General features: G+C 42.3%; 4 protein-coding genes and 1 non-coding gene across 7 annotated transcripts; all 5 read left to right on the top strand.

The window, feature by feature from the left end:
- The first annotated feature begins 3,671 nt into the window (after positions 1-3,671).
- Positions 3,672-3,753, top strand: TRNAS-UGA (transfer RNA serine (anticodon UGA)). Its single transcript has one exon. It is a non-coding gene; the product is annotated as a tRNA-Ser (tRNA).
- Positions 3,754-3,830: 77 nt separating this feature from the next.
- On the top strand, positions 3,831-6,543 carry LOC117862564 (uncharacterized). 2 transcript variants are annotated; one of them, XM_034746059.2, is made up of 7 exons: positions 3,836-3,988; positions 4,078-4,141; positions 4,222-4,334; positions 5,076-5,272; positions 5,536-5,733; positions 5,815-5,874; positions 6,176-6,543. In XM_034746059.2, exons 3-7 carry the CDS (start codon positions 4,256-4,258, stop codon positions 6,332-6,334), a joined length of 693 nt encoding a protein of 230 aa, XP_034601950.1. In that variant the 5' UTR covers positions 3,836-3,988; positions 4,078-4,141; positions 4,222-4,255; the 3' UTR covers positions 6,335-6,543. The 2 variants fall into 2 exon arrangements, with proteins under 2 accessions (XP_034601949.1, XP_034601950.1); XM_034746058.2 differs by lacking the exon at positions 4,078-4,141 and having other exon boundaries at positions 3,831-3,988.
- A 675-nt stretch (positions 6,544-7,218) lies between these two features.
- Positions 7,219-9,612, top strand: LOC117862370 (uncharacterized; the record flags this gene model as incomplete). Its single annotated transcript, XM_034745824.2, has 6 exons — positions 7,219-7,362; positions 7,483-7,596; positions 7,777-7,908; positions 8,320-8,400; positions 8,904-9,020; positions 9,222-9,612. Coding segments are annotated over 6 exons (684 nt in total), but the record flags the coding sequence as incomplete, so codon positions are not given.
- Positions 9,613-10,531: 919 nt separating this feature from the next.
- On the top strand, positions 10,532-11,885 carry LOC117865570 (uncharacterized). The gene is made up of 3 exons (XM_034749795.2): positions 10,532-11,261; positions 11,366-11,428; positions 11,663-11,885. The coding sequence occupies exons 1-3, from the start codon at positions 10,583-10,585 to the stop codon at positions 11,674-11,676; spliced, it is 756 nt and encodes a 251-aa protein (XP_034605686.1). The 5' UTR covers positions 10,532-10,582; the 3' UTR covers positions 11,677-11,885.
- A 1,785-nt stretch (positions 11,886-13,670) lies between these two features.
- LOC117863691 (uncharacterized) lies at positions 13,671-20,255 on the top strand. Of its 2 annotated transcripts, XM_034747500.2 has the most exons (4): positions 13,671-15,403; positions 15,523-15,751; positions 15,836-16,454; positions 19,742-20,255. In XM_034747500.2, the coding sequence occupies exons 1-4, from the start codon at positions 14,075-14,077 to the stop codon at positions 19,884-19,886; spliced, it is 2,322 nt and encodes a 773-aa protein (XP_034603391.1). In that variant the 5' UTR covers positions 13,671-14,074; the 3' UTR covers positions 19,887-20,255. The 2 variants fall into 2 exon arrangements, with proteins under 2 accessions (XP_034603391.1, XP_034603390.1); XM_034747499.2 differs by having other exon boundaries at positions 13,672-15,403; positions 15,523-16,454.
- The last annotated feature ends 498 nt before the right edge of the window (positions 20,256-20,753 follow it).

Raw genomic sequence — 20,753 nt, 5'->3', positions numbered from 1 at the left:
GCGAGGAGCTCTGCCAAAGGAGGCCTATATAGGTACCCATGTATTGGCAGGCTACAAACCGTGGCTTAGGTCTAAATTTACATGAAATTTCTGAAGGCCGGCCGGTAGGCATCAAGACCCCCTATTCGGGGTCCTGCCGCGCCCGTGGGCCACGTCACCTGCTTTTCGTGGCCATCCGATCGTCGCAATCTGACCATCCGGAAGGGGCCATCAGGGTGTGGAATTTTGCAAAAAGGCCCTTAACTTTTTTTCAAAATCGGTCATAACTCATAAGTCCACGTCAGTCCTTCCGCTACTGGAAACACGCTCATTTATTTTACGGATAAACCCCTATTTTCTAAAATATGTCAATCCAAAGAAGAGAAAATTTGGAATTCGTTGATATTTTGCATAAAACCACACGCCGTCGTATTTGTGGAAATCCCCCCACCACCGCATCTGCCCCGTGCCACACGCTTGGCCCCGATCCCTATCTCTCCTCATTCATCTCTTTCCACCCCGTCTTCTTTCCTCTCGCTCCCGGCACTACGTCACCGCTGCCGTCTTCATCTCCCTTTCCCGATCGTCCTCTCGGCATTTGCTCCTCGTGCGGCCGCTAGCCATTCGGCTTTGCACCACTTGCAAGTCTGCAACCCCTCCGTACTCGTCGCTTCAGCAGCCAGGAGACCAGGGTTCGGGAGAGAAACATCAGAGTAGACGAGAAGGGGCTAAAGTGAAAAGGTACTGAAACCTTGGGGTTAAGTGTGGAAGATGTACTACGGGTTAGGAGGTAAATGTGAAGAGATTCCGAGGGGCTTGGCATAAAATAGATATGTTCTCGCTGGTGGTATTCGATGAGAAGTGCAACTCAAATATATAGTGGTATGGATGAAAATATATAGTCCAATTTGTTTCGATATGATTCTTGAATTTATAGCATAAGTCTCTGTTCTCGAGCATTTCGTTTACTATCTCGGTGGAGCTTTGTGGTGGTAAAATTTTCACTAGTTCAGTTTAACACCTGTGATATATCTCTTCATTTCCATTTCCTAAGAGTGTAAGCACGGTGCTATTTTGGTCTAAATTCATTTGAGCCCCTTCATTGGACTATCTAGTCCCTTCAGGAAGTTACAGGTTGCCTTTCCTTTTGGGAAAGGAGGCTAAAATATGACTATGTGCAACTTTGGTGGTTCTTTATATATTTCCTAGTTTTGTGTATTGAAATGCCTTTTCTATGTTCTGATGAACTGTTTATGTGTTCATCAGAAAGCACAATGAAAAAAGGAAGAATTGTAAGATGTTCTCCAAGGGCAGTTGCTGAAGCAGTAGCACTCTTGGAAGAAGAAGCAAGACGTATCTTAGAAGAGGACCTGAAGTTTCATAACATGATGAAGGTGGATCTGGACAGCCTGAAAAGACGTGACATCGTAGAAGCTATATATCATAAAACAGAAGTGGTAGATGGCAAAATCGAGATACACATAAGCGATGACATAACTATTGAGGTCACAATTAAGAGGATTGAGGAAATCCTTGGCCTTCCACGCGGAACTGAAGAGGGAGAGAGTGTGCATTTGCCGGCATCTGCACCCAACCTAGTTTGTGATTTGTTCTTGCAGCATCCAGAGATCCTCGAAAAGTCAAAAAAAACTAAACAGGATGCCACAAAAAAGGATGGCAAATCAAAGGCCAACTCGAAGCCCAATCTTAAAAAAATGCTAATTGGTGCCACTGACTTACAAAAATTGATGAAGATGGTTGACTCAAAAATGAAAGTAAGGTGCTTCTTGATGATCCTATTGAACCGGGTGTTGATGCCGGCGAGTGGCTTTCATCTGAATGACAAGCAGGTTACATTAGCTTGGGACCTTGACTGTGTAGCGAAGATTGATTGGTGCAAACTGGTATTTGAGGACTTGTCAGATTGCATACAGAGCAAGCATCTTGAGGCCAGCACATATTCTGGTTGTTCACTTGTTTTACTGGTAAGCAGCTTCAACTCCTCATTTGTGTAGAGTAAATATGGAACTTACAGTTTTTCTCTGTGACAGATTGTTGTCTTCGAGTCTTTAGTGCCATCTCAATGTCCAAAGACAGAACCATCTATCCTTGGTTACAACACTGAAACGTTGAAACATCTTCTTGGACTAGTTAGAAGCATGGTTGGTGTCAAGATAGCATGCGACACTTGATCAGCTGTTTGGGGATGTCGACCAGCTTCGATCGGTTATCAGATTTTGTATGCTTTATTTCCTACTATATGATAATGTCATCACATGAATTAATTAATGAGCGTCTTGATCGTTGGTTGGTCACTTTCGCATCGATCTTTAGTTCTTTTCTTCATGAGAAAAGAAGTACGTACTTGCTTATTATTAGGTGATTATCGATCAATTTTAAGCCGGGCTGTCATGGGTTTTATAATTCACAGTCATGGTGCAGACTAAGCCTATCATATATGGACACATATGCGCAACAAAGAACATCATATATATAGTAATAACATGCTAGCTTTTACATGTATACGTTCTTTGGTTTGCTAGTTCACTTGTAATTAAAGGGCCTACTCACTATTGAGAAATCGGCTAGGAGGGAGGGGAGCACCTCTATTTATAGGTACTCATGATTATTATGATATTTCCATGTGGCAATTTCCACACTCTTGGATACAAGTATCCTAACTCTAGAACTCTCCTCATCCTTATCTAGTTTCTTATATTTCTACCATGCTAAAATATCTAGTTCTAGAGTATTCTACATTTCACCATGAAACATGACAATTATGCCTCACGCATTCTCTCCAATTTTCTAGAACCTTCTTACCTTAACATGATTTTATCCTTATACATGGTAAAGTTAGTCTCTTGAGATCTCTACAATTTTCTAGAATATTCCAAGTACGCATGAGTGATACTTCCAAAATACTTAAGAGATAAAAAATACATATTTCCAATATTATTACACCAATTCCCCAATTACATGATTTTGTATATTACTCCAATATCCCAAGTCTCAAATATTGATGGATCCTTTCTTAGTTGCCTATTTGTTGCAATTTGCAAAAGCAAAACCTCTAAATGCAAACCCTAACATTGCAATTTAAATGAATGAATCAGAATTGGTGATCAAAGAAATTGAAATACTACATTGTTACTTCAAACAAATTGATTTACACCCAAAATATTCGTGAGGAAATTAGTTGCATACCATTGAAATTTGGAGCAAAATAAGATTCCAGAAGGATGTTGTAGCGAAGAGAAAAAAAAGGAAGCTTACGAGCAGCTTGAGGCCGTGGGCACCGATGTGGCGAGGAGGCGTGTTGCAGCAACCGGCGATGAGCGAGTAGTGTTACACAACGAGTAGGTGATCTCAAAAAACATGATATTATGCATTTGTCTTAGGTGACACAACGAGTAGTGTTACATTCTTTGGTTTGCTAGTTCACTTATTAAAGAGAGAAAATATGACATTAGCTAGTTTGCTTATGTCAAAGAATTAACATGATGCTGCGAGTTGGTTACGGTAATCGCCGAAAAGGAACCACAGACGCGTTTTCACACCAGGTGAGCCGGAGTTGTCACACTGTACAGTTATATGTGTATTGCTACATTAAGGTATCTCCTAGTTAAAGAAAAAGGTTGAATTATATGCTACCATCTAATTAAGGAAACTTTATTGACACAAGCAGAAACGTCGATATGTCCGAGTGGTTAAGGAGACAGACTTGAAATCTGTTGGGCTTCGCCCGCGCAGGTTCGAACCCTGCTGTCGACGATTGTTTTTTTTTCCCCTACTTCCACAGGAGAAGGTGGGCCGGTATGTCTGCCTAATCGGGCCTCCAATCATCCAATAGCAGTAGACGCTTAATGATGGTATATTTCTTGCCTTGGCTAACTACTTGAGCGGAATTAATTACGGAAGGGATTCCAAATCCGGCACGCATCGCCAACCGAGCCAATCGCCTCCGCTTCCGTTCGTCTCTGCTCCTCGGTTTGATTGATTCCGTGAGGTGAGCTGATCTTTTTGTCCTCTTCAAAGATCCTGTGCCCGTGATCTGCAACTTATTAGTTCATATCCCTAGTCGATCGGTTTTTTCAGTCGATTTGTCGCCGGGGTTGGTTTCTCGCGTGTTCCGCTGGATTTGGGTTGCGACGGCTTCTTGGTTGGAGTTCCTGATTAACTCAAATTTTACCGGAATACTGACGCCCTCTATGTCTGTATAATCTCTGTTTCCATGGGCAGGTTGGTGATAAGGAAAGGGGAGAGAACGCACGCCATGGGGTCCAAAGCACCTCTCTTCCTCTTGCTCCTCTTGCTGCTTGTGGCCTCAGGACCTGCACGAGCCAAGGATGCTGGTATGGAGTCCTAAGTAGTACTAGTCAACGGCCTTCCTATCTATCTTATCAGAGATCGTTAAAAAAAAACTTCTTAGGGATGCCTTTTGTCTTCAACCTTCGTATTAGCACTGCTGCCTCTCATATGCTGCACACTGACTACAATCAATCACCCTGCACTCTTGTTAGTGTTGTTAAGTTCAAGAAAAAATAATTTCCATGTGAATTTGCTTTATGCACGTCTCTGTTATGTGTTATCCATAAAGGCAGGCAGTTGTATATATGTGCACATGTTATATTTAAGGTACTTTTACTTGGTTCAAGTTGAGATTCAGCATGCATTATTTCCTAAGCCTCTCTTATGGCAGTTGCCTCGGTATCATAGATAGACAAGATAGCTTCATCACAGCTAACGGCCTGGCATCACTGCGGTGGATTTGTAACAAATCCTGCTTCCTTGTTAGGCTCCTTTATTCTAACTTTGGCTTGGCCTCCACATATACTGTTTCTACTTGCAGTATAATGCAAGGATGATGTCCACTCTGGTCACAGCAAACCGCATGGGAAAAAAACATTTTTATAGTTTGCATATCTTATTTCTCCCAAATGTTAAATCTTGTGGCCAAGTTATAAGCAGAACTAATAATTTGTGCTCTGAACACATGAAGTGCCCCTTATGCTCATTCTTTTGCCTGCAAAATTATCATACCCGATTTATTGCTTTTCAGTTTTTTATTGATCTTGACACAACTGAACTTCCAGGTTACGGCCCAGTCTACAAGGAACAAATTTCTTCAATCAAGATTCCTGTCCATCTCAAGAGTAGCAACCCAATATGCTCAGCCTGTGAAAACTTCACGAATGAAGCTGTCAGTTATCTCAGTAAGAAGCAAACACAAGATAAGATTGTAGAATTCCTTCATGATGCTTGTTCTCAGTCATTCTCCTTGGAACAGAAGGTGATCATTTTGAGCATTTTTGTTAGTTCTTAAGGGAAAATACAATTTTGTATATTGTGGAAAAGAAAAATACTTGCTGGCATGATTGCAAGATGAATTTACATGCATAAACATCTGGTTACCTTACTACCTGCCATCTGCCATGCTGGAAAGATCAAAGATATATACCCCCTCCCCTCCCCCCCCCCCTCCCCAAACACGCACACAAAACAAAAGTGTATAAGTTTATTATAACTATCATTAACACGTTTCTATCTCTGCAGTGCATCGAGTTGATGCAGTCCTATGCAGCTCTCCTGTTTTCCAAGATTGCAGAGATCAAGCCAGAAGAGTTCTGCAAACAGCATGGCATGTGCAGGGACATTGCCCATTTATCTGGTGTGAGAAGTGACAGCACGTGTGTTTTTTGCCACCACCTGCTTGATGAAATTATGTCCAAACTGAAAGATCCAGACGCGGAGGTAATTGCTTTGTGTCATTTACATATCCCCTACCCAGAGTTTGCCGTTCTGCTCCTAACATTTTCCATTTGATGTCTGTAGTTTGAGATCATTCAAATTCTCATCAAGGAGTGCAATAAGATTGAAGGTCATGTCCAGCAGGTAAGTTATTTGGTACTTGTTTAATATTATTAGGGACCGTTTTCTACTTGTTCAACTTGCTGGGGCCTGTTTGGTTTGCTCCTAAGTTGCCATCTTGTAGCCAAGCTAAGAGGCTAAGTTCTTGTCACCAAATTGGTGGCTATGACTTTGGCCACCAAAATGTATTAAGGTGGCCAAGGGAGAGGGCTACATTCCAAATTTTGGCTAAAATTTGGCTTGGCTACCTAAGGCAATTTTGGGCACCAAATCAAACACAGTGATGCGATGATGGAATGAGCTAGTATTTCCTTTTTGCTTGCAGTGCAAAAGACTGGTCCTGCAGTACATTCCTCTCATCCTGGTCAATGGTGAGAAATTCCTCGAGAAGAACGATGTGTGCGCGCTTGTACAAGCTTGTCCAGCCAGCCGTAAGAGGACAGCCATCTCAGTGGAGGAGGGGGTATTGCTCAGTGATGCTTGAAGGTTGGAAGAACATGTGAAGTGTGTAGCAATGGTGCAAATAGTGTGTTTGGTGCCGTGTTGTACATAAGGTCATAAATGGATGAAGGATGGTGTCTTTGTGCTTCTGCATTCTTTTCATTTTGTATCGTAAACAGTGTGTTATGTAATTTTTTAACGACATCCAGAAAGTTTCATCATTAGTCAAATGAAATATAAGATTGTGCAGCATTTTATTTGCATCAATATCAAAGGTTGCGGTTCCAGAGAACTATTTATGTACTCCCTCCATCATTAACCATCATTATAGATTTATAGGTTGTTTCGGATTTTCTAATTTCATAGTTTTTCTATGCATCCAGATGTATCTCATGTCTAGATTGTAGCAAAATTTATAAATATAGAAAAACTAAAATAATCTATAATTTGAAAGGGATGGAGCAGTAGTTTTCAATCCCCAAACTACAATTAAGGCCCAATTTCGTCCCTAATAAATTGCTAAAATAGGTATTTCAGTCCTTGAACTTTCTTGCACATCACAAATATCGTCGTCCATCATGTTGGCATGCCTCTTCAACATCCAGTCAGCTACAAACATGTCCATATATGACTCATCACCTTGTATCGATCATAGGATGTAATGTTTGGCATTTGGTGCAAAGCTGAATTGGGGTATGAGGTTACTTGTAGATGATAAGTTTTTTTTTTTTGAAAGGATAAGATGTGCCAAACATAAGACAAATGACGTAATATTGAGCCGCAATAACTGAAAACACTTGTTTCAGAGGTGCGGAAGAGCAGAGTCAACCCAAGCCGTACGTCCGGAGAGGAGCAGGAGAATGACGTCTCCTCGCCGGCTGTGGCTTCTCTGGTGGCAGTCCGCACCCACGAGATCCCCGTTGATGATCACGTATCCAATCTCAAAAATCCAAACCTGAATTTTTTATAATGTTTGAAGGTTTCTGGCTGATCTTGCAGTCACCCTACCTGATATACATATCTCTGTTTCTTTGGTTAAGTGCAGTTGTCTCATCTGTATTTTACTTTCAGGTATGGTCATTTTATATATGTGTATTGCCTTGCATCATTGAGCTTATTGCTTAATTACATGTCATAATGCAAATGAGCCTTCTTTTACTCTCTCAATTACCTTTCCTCCATGATTTTCAGAAAGTGACAATAGTTGCTACTACAATATCAAACCCAACTGCCAGAAGGAGAACATTTGCACTGATAAACAGCTTTATAGCAGTTTTTATTCTTGCAGGACAGCTCACTTTGACGGTATTTTGCATCTAAAGATTATCCTCAGTTTGATTTATTTTAGTAGTCCCAATATATTATGCATAAGTATATATCAACCAAAAGCTGAAACTGATGAGGCCTGGTTCTTTGTTTTCCTCCTTTTTGTGAACATTCTTTATTTTTTTCATTCATTAATCTTGATTTTGATAAATATTTCAGGGTCGTATCCTTACAGTAGCTGGTCTCACGGTTGCTATCTGTGCATCTCCCTTCGTTGCTGCCTCAAATTTGGTTGCACTTGCTGTATGGCCAACTTGGGTTGCTGTGGCTATTACTGAAACAATAAGAAAGGTACCAGTGGATCAGAGCACTCTAAATCTGATTGAACTTCTTTTTTAATTTTTTTATTTGAGAGGTAGATGCCAACATCCATTAATGAAAGCAGAGTAATTCATTATCATCAACTGACGAATATGCATATTGTGACATGCGCTAGATCTTGTCTTTGATTTAGTTGGTACTATATATCAACATCATATAAAAGAGCTGTGTGTCACATAAGCTGTGACAGTATAATTTAGACCTGCAACCAATTCCTTCCCCCATTTAGCGCAGTCTTGGGCATGATAAAATAGCAAATTTAGTTTAATAATAGGAGCAGCCTGTTGTATACCTCTGCCCATTATTGTTGCCACTCCATGTAATCGTTTCTATTTTCAGAGGTATAATCAAAGAGTACAACTAACCTTTGATGCTTTGCAGGTAACTACTTATGTTTTGACAAGACCTGGAAGGGAGTTATTATTCACAGTTGTCTCGCAGGATGAAAAATACAAAGCGAAGGTAAAATACATACATACATACCTACTTGGAGCTTGATAATAAGAAACAGAAGGGACATGACTTGCTACTTCCAAGATGATCAAGCACTGTGGTTTAGCCAATCTTTCATGTTGTCATGACTTCTTTGATTCTTTCACACACAAAATGATTATCCTATAATACCGTCAGGAGACTGGTAATGAACTTGTAAGTTGGTGTGAAGTTGAGCAATTTGACCATTCAAAATTATAGCTCCATCAGAGCTGCAGTTGTCTTTTAAGATAGAAATTTAATTTTCTTATCAAGAGAAACCGGAACTAATTAAATAGCAGCAAACTCAAAAGGTTATTTCCAGAAACATTAGATCCTTAACTGGAAACAGTCAGCTTTTTCAATTGCCTACCTTGTGAGCATCAGATTATTTATCTACATTTTGCCTCATTGGTAAATCGTGCAAGATTATTCTTTCTTTGCACCTGCATTGCCTTAATTTTTTTAAAAAAATATTATGACTTTTTATGTAGGTCTGTATAGATGTTATTGTACAAAGGCTTGGTGATGCGACAGCTGCTGGAATTTATAGGTTCTTGTTCATCAGCCTTGAGAAGAAAACATCCAATGTCACCCTCTATGCATTGCCGGTATGAATCTTATTTGTAATCAGTTGATTTCTTGTTTCTACAGTGATATGTAGTACGAACTAAAAAAGGTATGAATATTTGACATTAGCACTAGGATTATATATTGATGAAAATTTCACTATAAGTAAGACGCGTGATTTTTTGTTTATTAAGTTCTGGGAGATAGAACTAAACATGTTTTTGTATTTGATTTAATGCCAGCTCTGCTTCCTGTGGCTTCTCATAGCATTTCATTTGGGCCGGCTCCAGACGAATCTTGCTAGGCTTCAGGCTGCTTCTACCCCGGCCTATTACTGAACACGCATATAGGGATGGGTACCAAAACAAAAAGTGTCATCTTTCATGTTCTTGATGTCACCACGAGGTCAAGTGTTTTAGGGTTCTGAGTTTTGACTGAAGACAGGGAGCTGCTGCATGTCCTTGGAGAGGCGCTTTCAGAATGTTTGAACTGTGAACAGACATACCTAAAAGTTAGGTTGTCATCAATAGTTGACATTTTGAAGGAATTCGAGGTTGTTGGCAATATAGCAGGAGCCATAACTAGAGAAGAACATACAGGAGAGAAATAGTACATCATAGATGACTAGACCAGATATAGAGCAGAACAATATATAAATTCCATATTCTATTTGGATGTACATTGCAGGAAACTGCGGCTTGCAATCTGTGAGTTTATGAAAGAGTTAAATGCATCATTAGTACATAAACTTGGTGAGTGGGTGCGCTTAGCTACAAGCTACATCATCTCTCAAATTGTTCATTTGGGAACAACTTGGAAGGTGGGTGCGGATAGATCACCGGAACGACACGTTGGCAGTTGGCAGAACTGAGTCATGCAAACTGCAAGGTAATATATGCCGATGCTAATGAATGCAGAAAGAATTGTGTCGGTAAAGACATGCAATTGTCGATGCTGAACCTCCTTGCTTGTTTCAAAGGATGGCAGGTCATCGAGAAAACTTTTAAATCCAGTCCTTTCCTTCTAGGATGAATTTGCATTTAACGACAGAGAGAGTTCAACATGTAGTATACAATATTAGAGAAAAATGATGATGCTAAGGCTACATGTATTACAGCATGTAGTTTACAATCATATTGTTCAATTTTTGTATGATGCAAAATGCAAGTTATTACACATTATATTACTCCGTCCTATTCTCTTTGTTTGACTCCAATGCCAAAAGTTAACTTTATATTCTACGTATTTGATAGATTATTCTAACGTTATAAATAGGACGATGAGGGACAGTTGCGTTGCAGGTGTGATGTTGTTCATAGGAAATCGTAATTCATAGCTGCAACTTTTTAAAAAAAACAAAAAAAAACAGGTGACTTACTTACATTGATGGTAAACACAGCATTGATAATACACGAGGGGCAGCTGCATTGTAGGTAAGCAATCTTAAACTAAAACAGTGCCACAACCACCGATCTTTGCGCGCTAATCATCTATAGTTGCAACTGAAATCGAGGTATAAGTATAAAGCGAGGCATGAGACCATCAAGTAGTGAGCACATCAGCTAGTAGCAGTCGGTCCATACATACACTTGCAGTGCCATCCATGTCGAGCTGCATTATTGTCGTCGTGCTTGCCGTGGCTGCTGCCGTCATGGCGGCGGCGCGGCCATCGGAAGCAGCGAGGTACACGGCTGCACCAGCTGCCTCCTCGGACGCCGACGCCGACGCGCTCCGCTTCCCCGGCCGTCCGGGCTCCAGCAGGCCACGTAGCCCCATCTTCCCTGGCTTCCCCGGAGCCAGGCCGTCGCCACCAACGTCGTCGTCCGGCACCCCGAGCTCGAGGTCATCGCCGGCACCAGTGTCCGGCGGCGTGCCGTCGGCGCCGCCTTGCCCCAGGCCGGCAGCGCCGTCTGTGTCTGGCTTCCCCTTCGTGCCGGGCTTTCCCGGGCTGCCTGGCGGGGGCGTTGGTGGCTCCACGCCATCGTCGTCGCCAACGGAGTGCGTGACTCCGCTGGCGGCGCTGATGACCTGCGGGTCGTTCCTGACGGGGAGCGAGCAGGACACGCCGACACCGCAGAGCGAGTGCTGCAGCGGCCTCGGGGCCTTCCTGAACACCACCGCCGCGGCGGGGGACGGCGACCGGACCCTCCGGTGCCTGTGCCCGGTGATCCTGGGGGACGTGAACAAGATGCTCCCCAAGCCGCTTGATCCCGTGCGCATGATGTATCTGCCCATAGCGTGCGGAGTCGTGCTCCCACCGCAGGTCCTCTACATCTGCTTCAGTGAGTTCTCTTCCATCTCTGGTCTTCCATGGCTCCCATTAATTAATTCATTCCATACATGATTCATTCTTCAACTATGATTCAATTCATTCTTCATAATGCAGCTGGGCAGCAAACCCCGCCGCTCGTCGGCCGCATTCCTGACGTCTGGGAGAAGCCCTCTGCAGGCAATGCGATTTACTTTTACTTACTGTTATAACAAGGCAACTTAATTTACTTTTACTTACTGTGGCAAGCATAAGCAAATGATAACAAGGCAACTTAATTTAATTACTACTCTGCTTACTGTAGCAAGCAGTAACAAGGCAACTTGATCTTGTGGTAGCTACCACTAATTCCCTGCAAACAGTAGCTAGATTTTGATCTCTGATATTGTCGTCTCTCCTGTATATTCTCTGCAGCTCTGTCACCTTGAATGGCCATCGGAGCGGAGTGGATGCCATCAGTGATCGATGATACAGTCAAACATACATAGTATATAGTAACGAGTCAAGATTATACATACACTATGTATATCTCATCAGAAATTAACCAATACTACCATATGTACGTCATATATACCATCCATGTGTCATGTACGATCTCGCGTATTCTTATATAAATTTGAAGGCACGAGTTCGAGCATACTGTACTCCTACATATTACTTTATGAGATCTTTCTCCAAAGCTACGTATTACTCCCTCCGTTCTTTTGGCAACATGCCTCGTTACTATGAAAGATGGAGGCACAGTTGGACTAAAATAAAACAATCAAAAGAGAATTTTTTCAGATTTGGAAATATGCCGGAGGGAAAAATGACTATCAGAATTATGCCTATCAAAAATGCAAATACATCTCAAAAGTAAAAAAAAAATTATGCCTATCAAAAATGCAAATACATCTCAAAAGTAAAAAAAATGGAAGAGAAAAATGAATTGGACATAAATTTCATAAATTAAAGGTGTATGTATGCATGCATGTACATAGGAGAATGCATGTGTGTAAAATTGGTGATGATACTAACTTAGTTGAGAATTTGTGTTAGTCAAATAATGATACACATATGCCTAATGATGTATTTCGAGCATCAGAGTAAATTTTATGGAAATCAAGTTTTGTTTCTGAACTTCTAAAACTTAACTGAACTGTAAATAAATTGGATGAGTGTTAAAGTAGAATTATACGTAGAAACAACAAATGCACTCAAAAGAGAAGTAAATTTGAGAATTTTGAAGTAGCAAATTACCACTCCTTTTCTCCTATGGGCTGTGAAGTAGTGGTGCCCAAAAGCTGATTAGAGGGAGGCACCTGCGATTGAAGGACATGCCACCGGCTCCTTGCTCTGGTTGGGTTTCAACGATGCGATGCGGGATGCCGTCGTAAAAGATCCGTCTGGCTGGGGCTGGGCCTTCTTCTATGGGCTGTTCGGGCTAGATCCGGCCCTGCTAATTTTCTCAGCATTACAATTTCCCTTTTACCGAATATTCCAAAACTGGTTGTAGTGCATCTTCAGTATCTTCATTTTCGTCAGTTAAGTCAAGTTGCAGAGAAGCAGAGCAAGTCGGCACCTTGGGCTGAAGTCTTTTTTTTTCGCGAACGTGCCTTAACACGTTTCATTAAGAAGAAAGCAGTTTACAAACAAATTTTGATGCAACCAAGCAGAACTTGTTCAACGCAAAAACATAAAGACTAAAGGCCTTGGGTCAAGTCTGGCGAATTCAACCAAATCCCTTCATCGTTTATCCAACAACGAAAACAGTTGCCTGGAGCTAGACAGACTAAGATAGGTGGTCTGTAAGCATTATCGAACAAGAGATTTATAACTATAACCCTTGTAGCCTGCCGTCGGCGTCAGTTGTAGTAACTGATTTTAGTTATTAAAAATATGCATGTTGTAGTAACTAATTCGGTGACATTTGTATGTTGCACTGCAAGTGTTGGCAACAAATTAAATGCTGGTTGCATAAACAACCTCCCCTCTATTCAACACATATAAAGCCACTTATATTTAAATGATTCATTGAAAAATGAAATGGCATGCCCTTCCTCCTCTTCACCATGAGATCTGGTAAATAACTTGTGTAACTGTTGTAGGCGTGAGACGGCAAAGTGTACTGGTAAAGAAAATAAATAGGTATTTGTTTTATAAAGAAAAGATTTTTCAAAATACGCATTACTCTTACACACGCCAAACCTAGTAGATAGCGTGTTATCTAGTCTACCTTTTCTCACGACATACGTGCACGGCTTCTATGTGTGAACCCATATCAGTTTTTTTTTAAAAAAATCAATAACTCAACTCAAAAGCCTTGTAAACCGGTTTATATGGCTACAGACGTACGAGTTGCCTTGATAACGAAGAAAAAAAAATTGGATAGAAATGGAGAAGAGGAGATGATATGGTTTATCTGGTTTTTTCGCACCTCCACAATTCCTTCGTCTACCTTGCGTCACCTTCCCAAAGAGAGTGAGAAAAAAAAAAGGGGGGAAATTCAGCCAGGCAACCCCGGAAGACCGAAGGGAAGGGGAAGGATTGGAAAGCTAGGGTTTTCGCCATGGCCATCCCCGCGCTCGAGCTCCCTTTCCTCAAAAAATCCATTCTTCCCACTCTCTCTTCCTAGCTGCCCGCATCTGGCATCCCCCACAAAAAGGAGCCGCCCGCTCGCTTTGATTCGCCTCCCCCATTCGAGGGTTTCCCTCCCCTTCTTCCCCCAAATCGAATCGCCGCATTGCCGGCCGAGCAAGCAATCCCTCCCCACCCACCCGACCCGGCTTCAAGACGGCGCTGGCGATCCAGCAGAGGGCGAGGGCGGCGGAGGCGGCCGGATAATCAATGTGTCCGCTGTGCTCCGTGCAGCGCTGGTCGCGGCGCGTCGCCACCATGCTCCCGTGGCTCGTCATCCCGCTCATCGCCATCTGGGCCACCACCCAGCTGCTCCTCCCGGCCGCCTACCGCTTCGAGGTCACCTCCCCGCGCCTCGCCTGCGTCTCCGTCCTCCTCCTCACCCTCTTCTGGTATGAGATCCTCCTCCCGCGCCTCTCCCTCTGGCGCGCCCGCCGCTCCGCGCGCCTCCGCGAGGAGCGCCGCGCCCACGCCCTCGAGCTCCACAAGCTCCGCAAGACCGCCACACGCCGCTGCCGCAACTGCAGCAACCCCTACAGGGACCAGAACCCCGGCGGTGGCAAGTTCATGTGTTCCTACTGCGGCCATGTCTCCAAGCGCCCCGTGCTCGACCTTAATTCAGCTGGGAAGGCGCCCACCGGATGGCCATGCGCTCAGGATTGTGGATACTGGCTAGACATGCGCTGCTCCTCTGGCAATAACAACTCTTTCTTGGCATTCTCATGGCGCTTGCTGTCGTCCTTTTGCTCGACAGCAGCCAGCTGGTTCTTGAGGAAGATATTCAGATTTACATCATCAGGGGACGATGAGGGCTTGGGCCCAGATGGTAAAAGGTTGTCAAAGAGAGGGGAGAATGGAGGAAAAGCAGAGGAGAGCAGGGTCGAGAAGGCGAGGAGGAAGGCAGAGGAGAAGAGACTGGCAAGACTGGAGAGGGAAATGCTGGAGGAGGAGGAACGAAAGCAGCGTGAGGAGGTGGCGAAGCTAGTGGAGGAGCGCAGGAGGCTGAGGGATGAGAAGGCAGAGGCTGAGGAGCGGTCCAAAAGCGCTACCCCTGTTGGGGAGAAGGATGCTAGGAGGGAGGCAGAGAGACGGCGGCAGGAGAGGAGGAAGAGAGAGGACAAGGGTTCAAGCAAGAGCAATTCAGATTGTGAGGACATCGATAGAAGATTGGGCCGCGAAGGCGATAGGAAGCGAGACTTTGACAGAAAGAGTGACTTGGACAAGCGTGAGGGTTATAAACCTCATTACTTTGAAGCTAACAACCATAGTAATAAGACAGTGGAGAGCAGAACCAAGTACTTTGGCCGTATGACAGGTGGTTTCTTATCATCTTCAAGAGGGTTTGGTGGAGGTTCCTTCTTTGGCAGAAGTGCACAGGCCCCTGCCCCTCAAGTTAACAAGGTTAGTAGACCTGTAGTTCCTGCAACTGACCAGGGCAATGCACTCAAAAGAGAAACCCAGCATGCAGCCACTCAAGCTACAGCCAAATCTGCTACAGCTGGAGAAACCAGAAGTTCATGGACTAATTTTAATCGACCTGTGAGTAACAAGGGCATCGCTATTTTAGTATAAAATCTTATTGTTAGAACCAAATGATGCTGCTTTTACCTGAATTTTCATCTTAAATCTTCCAATATTTTGTATTTTGCTATATGCAGGTTAGTCCAAATGTGCAGCCACACCCTACCGGCCTTAAAAAGTCATGGCATCAGCTGTTTAGTCGTTCAGCGTCAGTGTCCCCTTGTCCTGATGTTACAACTTCAGCTCGTGATATGAATTGGAAGCCAGAACCAAATGGAGCACAAATAAGCAGTGCTCATTCATTTCTCTCCCATTATCCTCCTCTGGAAAGCAAGCCAAGTTCAAGCCAGTCCATGCATTTTCCAGGTTTTCCACCACTTAATGGACCACCTCCCATTAAGCCATTGCCTCATTTTCCTGCTGGACACATGACCTTCTATGATGATGCAGAATCCACAGTATTTGAAGAACCAGAACAATTTGAAGACCCATGCTATGATCCAGATGCAATCGCATTACTTGGGCCTGTTTCAGAGTCTCTAGATAACTTCCCTCTGGACATGAATTGTGGGTTCATCTCGAGTAATGTCACCAAGGAATCACATGGGAAGCCTTCACCAATTGAGTCTCCTCTGTCACGATCTCGTATGGTTGATGAAAAGCCCATCAAGCAACCGCACTCATCAACCACAAAAGGACCTGGTGGTTTCATTTTGCCTGAGGCTAGCAGCGAACAAGGCACATGGCAAATGTGGAGCACACCATTGGTTCAGGAAACTTTAGGTCTGCAAGGTCCTCAGAGTCAGTGGCTTCGACAAAGTACAAATCAATTTAACCATAGTGCCAATCTTTTCAATGGTGGAACAAATAGCTCCCTGAGTACTGGTTTGAATGACAGTGATCCATGGCTGCAGAAAGCACCCTTCCAGCAATTGCCACCTGATACACCAAGCCTGTTCCTTCCACATGAAGTACAAGGAAAAGCTATAAACAATGATTTGGTTTTTGGTTCTCCTAACAAATCAGCCCATGAACACCCCTTTGGGCCGCCTGGTCATCCTTGGCCCAAGTACGTATTTTCTGATGCTCCTTTTCTTTTCAGAAATTTTGCTGCATCAAAGGCTTTCATCACTGCTGATACTGTTAACTTGAACTAAAACTCGGTATAATAACTCATGAGAGAATAGCTGTTGTCCTTCCCCCAGATGTTGACAATGCTTGTTTCCTGTAATTGTGCGAGCATGTTTACCTGTTCACTAGTAGATCCACGTATCAACAAATTGAGCACCAAATTATTGGCAAACTTATATGATAATGTTCAAGGTCGCGCATTAATTTGTATGTACTCCCTCTGTTCCAAATTGTAGGTCGTTTTAGCTTTTTGAGGTGCATAGTTTTTGATATGCACCTAGATATAGTGTATGTCTAGATGCATAATGATATCTATGAATCTAGAAAAGTGAAAACGACCTACAATTTGGAATGGAGGGAGTAACTAGTTACAAACATGTGTGGAATCTCCATCTGTGATTGTGGATCACTACTTATTTCAACCAGGGAATTTATGTATAGAAACGAGAGGCTTTTGAAAAGCAAAGTGCATTATCTTGTTATCTAGTAAACAGAGTTTTTAATTTATTCTAATATTATATTGTTAAATACATGTGAGGGTGTATGAATGATCCATCTTGAAAAGATTAAAGGCACTGGTGCGCTTTATTCTCCAATGATTAGCTGGAACTAGAAATTTCACATGGATCTTGTTTTTACAATTAATACATGCAATTTGGGGTGGGGCAAGGAGCAGGGGCTCTTCTAGATTTTTTTTGAAGAAATTGTTTCATGAACATGCCAATTTTGGGTTTTGAAGTCACTACTCTAGAAGGTGTCTGCCGTGCTAGGCACCACCATCCTGTGTACCGCCTATTCGCCACTTAGTCTCCCAAGCTTCTGCCTAACCCTGATTAGTCTCTAGGCACCTCCCAGCTGCCTGTCAACTGCCTAAAGTCTTTTAGAATACTTAATCACAGATATGTATTTCTTATCATTTTCATGGTTCACCTTGATGATATGGTATTAACAGTTGGTGTTCTACTGTTGGTGGTTCCTCATGATGATCAATTGACAAACTACCATCATGAACAATTAGCTAGGATTGCACCCGAGCTAGTTGCATGGTGTGTTTCACTCGTTACGATTGTTAAACGTTAAAAACTATATGTATTGCCAGCAAAGATTTTGTTTCAACAATTGCATGGTTGATGAATGAGTTGGCCATGGTTTTCTTTGAACCCAGCTAGAAATTCTGTTGAGCAAATTCTTTTTTGAAAGTAATCCAGATGGACATTCATTGCTAGGTCTGAATTGCTTAGAAGGAAGGCGCAGAAGCCAAGGACCGTGTAGTTTCCATCATGAACTATGATCATTAACTAATGTTTTTGTCCCTGGTCTTGATGATGTCTTCCTTTGATAGTTAATGTAGCTGTCAAACCATGAAGTAAAATGAATTATTTGTATTTTAATGGTCTTGTCATGACCTTTTGTTCCCCAATATTGTTTTTCAATGACTCTGGGGGTACTGAAGTGTCTGACAACTATCAAGTCTTTGTGTTTACAATGGAAAGAAATTTTTGGAGTGGATAATCAGAGTGAACACTTGATTTTATGATATGATGCTCCCTGCAATGTCTTGGTCCTCTACATTGATTATCTTCCACTGGTTGCATTGGTTTGCTGTATTTTTTAAATAGGGAAATAAATATCGTGGGCTACTTCTTTTAGGATCTAGAGGCTAGAGTTAGATGGTGAAAAGCCAGAGCTCACTGCAGGCTAAGCTTATTCTGTTGCAGGTATTTTTTTAGTTACGTTTAGGTTGATAGCAAGTGCTTAAGTTTTAGTTTTATTTTTATCTCTAGCAATATTGGGTGATATACATCGAAGAAAATGTGATAATATGAGATTGGTGGTAGAACAAACTCAGCTGACTCCAAAGCCCAAAGTGGACAATTAAATATTTGCCTATAGTTTGTGCAATGCCACAACCCTTGAATGAATGGATGGATGGTTTATGGGGTGCTAGTGTTGTTTACTTAGCCAAGTTTTTTGTTCTTATAAAGATATGTAGTTTGATTGATAGACATCCCACTCTTGACACTGGATGGTTGGCATGATTCTTTTAGATGCTGTTCGCTAGTGGTGATTGGTGCCCGCATCCTTTTTTGACCTTGTTGTTAATGAAGAGTATTATTGGGTGTTACAGCATTGTTTGATCTGTTGCTTTTCTGGACGTGTCATGTAGAATTTCTTGAGGTGCTAACTCGTAGCTTGGTTTCTGTTTGCATGGGTGGTGGGTAGGCCCCTTGATGCATAAAAGCAGTTTGTAAAGGTGCTGCGGTGCAAGAACAGGCAGTCCAGTCCATGTTATATATGGATGTTTAAGTCTACTTCTAGTCACAAATAAGTGACATTTTGTGGCTGTCTTAAATCAACCAGTCCAAACTTTAGTTTCAAATTACTTTTTATGTGTTGAGTTTGAATATTTCAAAATGATATTACTAGATTTGTCTTGAAATATAGTTTTGTAAAAGTATATTTTGATGTATTTATTAGATAATTGAAACTGTGTCAAAGTCCAAAACGTGACTTATTTGTGACTGGAAGGGGAGTTGTTAGGGCACAACTTTGAATGTGTAGGGAGGTAGGAGTGACGTGTTCTTCAGTCCTTTCCCATGGTCACGGCTATAGGAGTGACATCCACACAATTTGTGCAAGTTTGTTGCTGCTGACATCAAATTATGGCTCATGGGAACATGGAAAAAAAGAATTAGGCATTCAGTTTTGTTAGCATGGCCAGTTCATTATAAGTCAGGTTGAATGCTCAGATGCTATGACTGAGAGCACTTGGTTTCGACAGATCAGGCTGCATGCAGGACAGCAGGAATGAGGCACCTGACCTATTGACAGGCTCCAAGCGGATAGATACTCTGCATAACTAGATTAACACATGGGCATCCATGTGTGGACTTTATTTTCAAGTGTATGGTTTGCATGAAATGAGATAGCATAGCATACTCGTTTGTTTTCAGTTTAGACACAGCCTACTGGCGTTTGAATTTTCTTGTTCCAAGTTTACGGTTTGCACCTTGGAACCTTTTGCCCTGAACTTAAGTACCCATGACCTGCATGCAACTGTGACTGGCTGAAATCTCTACCTTTTATTACCATGGTTGTGCCCTTTGCCTTGGCTATTGGCTTCATTTAGTTTGTCCACTTTTATCTGTATATGTGGTGTTTTTTCGCTGCAGTGTCGTAAACTCTGGAGCTCACGACTTTGTTGGGGGTCTATTATTTTTGCAGGGAGGAACTGGTGCTGAAAGGAGCTCAGGAAGCAAACCATATGCCGTCGCCGCCTTGTGCACATGTTGGTGCTGGAGGCTTATTTTCATCAACAAGTCCTGATGTACAGTCAGTGTGGTCTTTCAATGAAAAAGAGACAGCATAGAAGGAACTTTGATCATATAGAGGGAACCGAAATGTCGAGCCAAGACTTCCTTGCCTCCTCCTCCAACTCCTCCTTGCCAATGGTGGTAGGGGTTACTGAGGAGATACGATAAGCTGGACTGTGTTCCTTGATGCAAAAAGTATGATGATTTTGTTAAGTAGCACGGACTGCCTGACCAGTTAACATTCGCCCATGCATTGCAATAGGCCTCTCTCACTCACACATGATTGATGTGTTGGGGCCTTTCATCTTATATTAACTTGCGGGTTCAGATGAAAAATCGTGATCGTTCCGGCTTAAAATGGATCGCAAGAGCGAGAGGCCTCTTTCTCTCAATATGCAATGAATCGCACGTGCCTATATTGGCTAGCTCTTGGTTGTTTGAAGGAAGGTTTGGTTCTGCATGTCACGTTATTGTTTGTATTAAGTAAGTTGTTTTCTTTCTTTTTTCTTTTTTGAAAAGCAGTAAGTTGTTTTCTGGCGAGAAAGTTAAGGTTGGATGCCAACACCATGTATGGTAGGAAGGATGGGGTAGAAGAAGTGGTGATCGCATGCATTAACTCACACAGTTGGTGCTTGTTATCCAGAACTGTGTTGGGGTGATACCCCGCGAAAATTTAGCACTTGTCACGTCAAATGTTTGGATGTTAGTTAGGAGTATTAAACATAGGCTAATTATAAAAATAATTGCACAAATGGAGTTTAATTCGCGAGATGAATCTATTAAACATAGTCTATGATTTGATAATATGGTGCTACAATAACCATTTGCTAATGATAGATTAATTAGGTTTAATAGATTCATCTTGCGAATTAGTACAGGGTTCTACAATTAGTTTTATAATTAGCTCATGTTTATTCCTTCTA

The sequence above is a fragment of the Setaria viridis genome, chromosome 7 (genome assembly GCF_005286985.2).
Source record: "Setaria viridis chromosome 7, Setaria_viridis_v4.0, whole genome shotgun sequence".
Lineage (NCBI taxonomy): Eukaryota > Viridiplantae > Streptophyta > Magnoliopsida > Poales > Poaceae > Setaria > Setaria viridis.
The sequence above is the reverse complement of the archived record's forward strand: the minus strand, read 5'-3'. Positions and strand labels throughout refer to the sequence as shown.

What these genes read in the sequence shown, in the direction of transcription:
- LOC117862564 (XM_034746058.2), top strand. Translation starts at nt 4,256, where the DNA reads ATGGGGTCCAAAGCACCTCTCTTCCTCTTGCTCCTCTTGCTGCTTGTG. An exon ending in TGCACGAGCCAAGGATGCTG is followed by an intron (nt 4,335 to 5,075) that starts GTATGGAGTCCT and finishes CTGAACTTCCAG; the next exon opens with GTTACGGCCCAGTCTACAAG. An exon ending in CATTCTCCTTGGAACAGAAG is followed by an intron (nt 5,273 to 5,535) that starts GTGATCATTTTG and finishes CTATCTCTGCAG; the next exon opens with TGCATCGAGTTGATGCAGTC.
- LOC117865570 (XM_034749795.2), top strand. Translation starts at nt 10,583, where the DNA reads ATGTCGAGCTGCATTATTGTCGTCGTGCTTGCCGTGGCTGCTGCCGTC. An exon ending in GGTCCTCTACATCTGCTTCA is followed by an intron (nt 11,262 to 11,365) that starts GTGAGTTCTCTT and finishes TTCATAATGCAG; the next exon opens with CTGGGCAGCAAACCCCGCCG.
- LOC117863691 (XM_034747499.2), top strand. Translation starts at nt 14,075, where the DNA reads ATGTGTCCGCTGTGCTCCGTGCAGCGCTGGTCGCGGCGCGTCGCCACC. An exon ending in GGACTAATTTTAATCGACCT is followed by an intron (nt 15,404 to 15,522) that starts GTGAGTAACAAG and finishes TGCTATATGCAG; the next exon opens with GTTAGTCCAAATGTGCAGCC. An exon ending in CCTGGTCATCCTTGGCCCAA is followed by an intron (nt 16,455 to 19,741) that starts GTACGTATTTTC and finishes TTATTTTTGCAG; the next exon opens with GGAGGAACTGGTGCTGAAAG.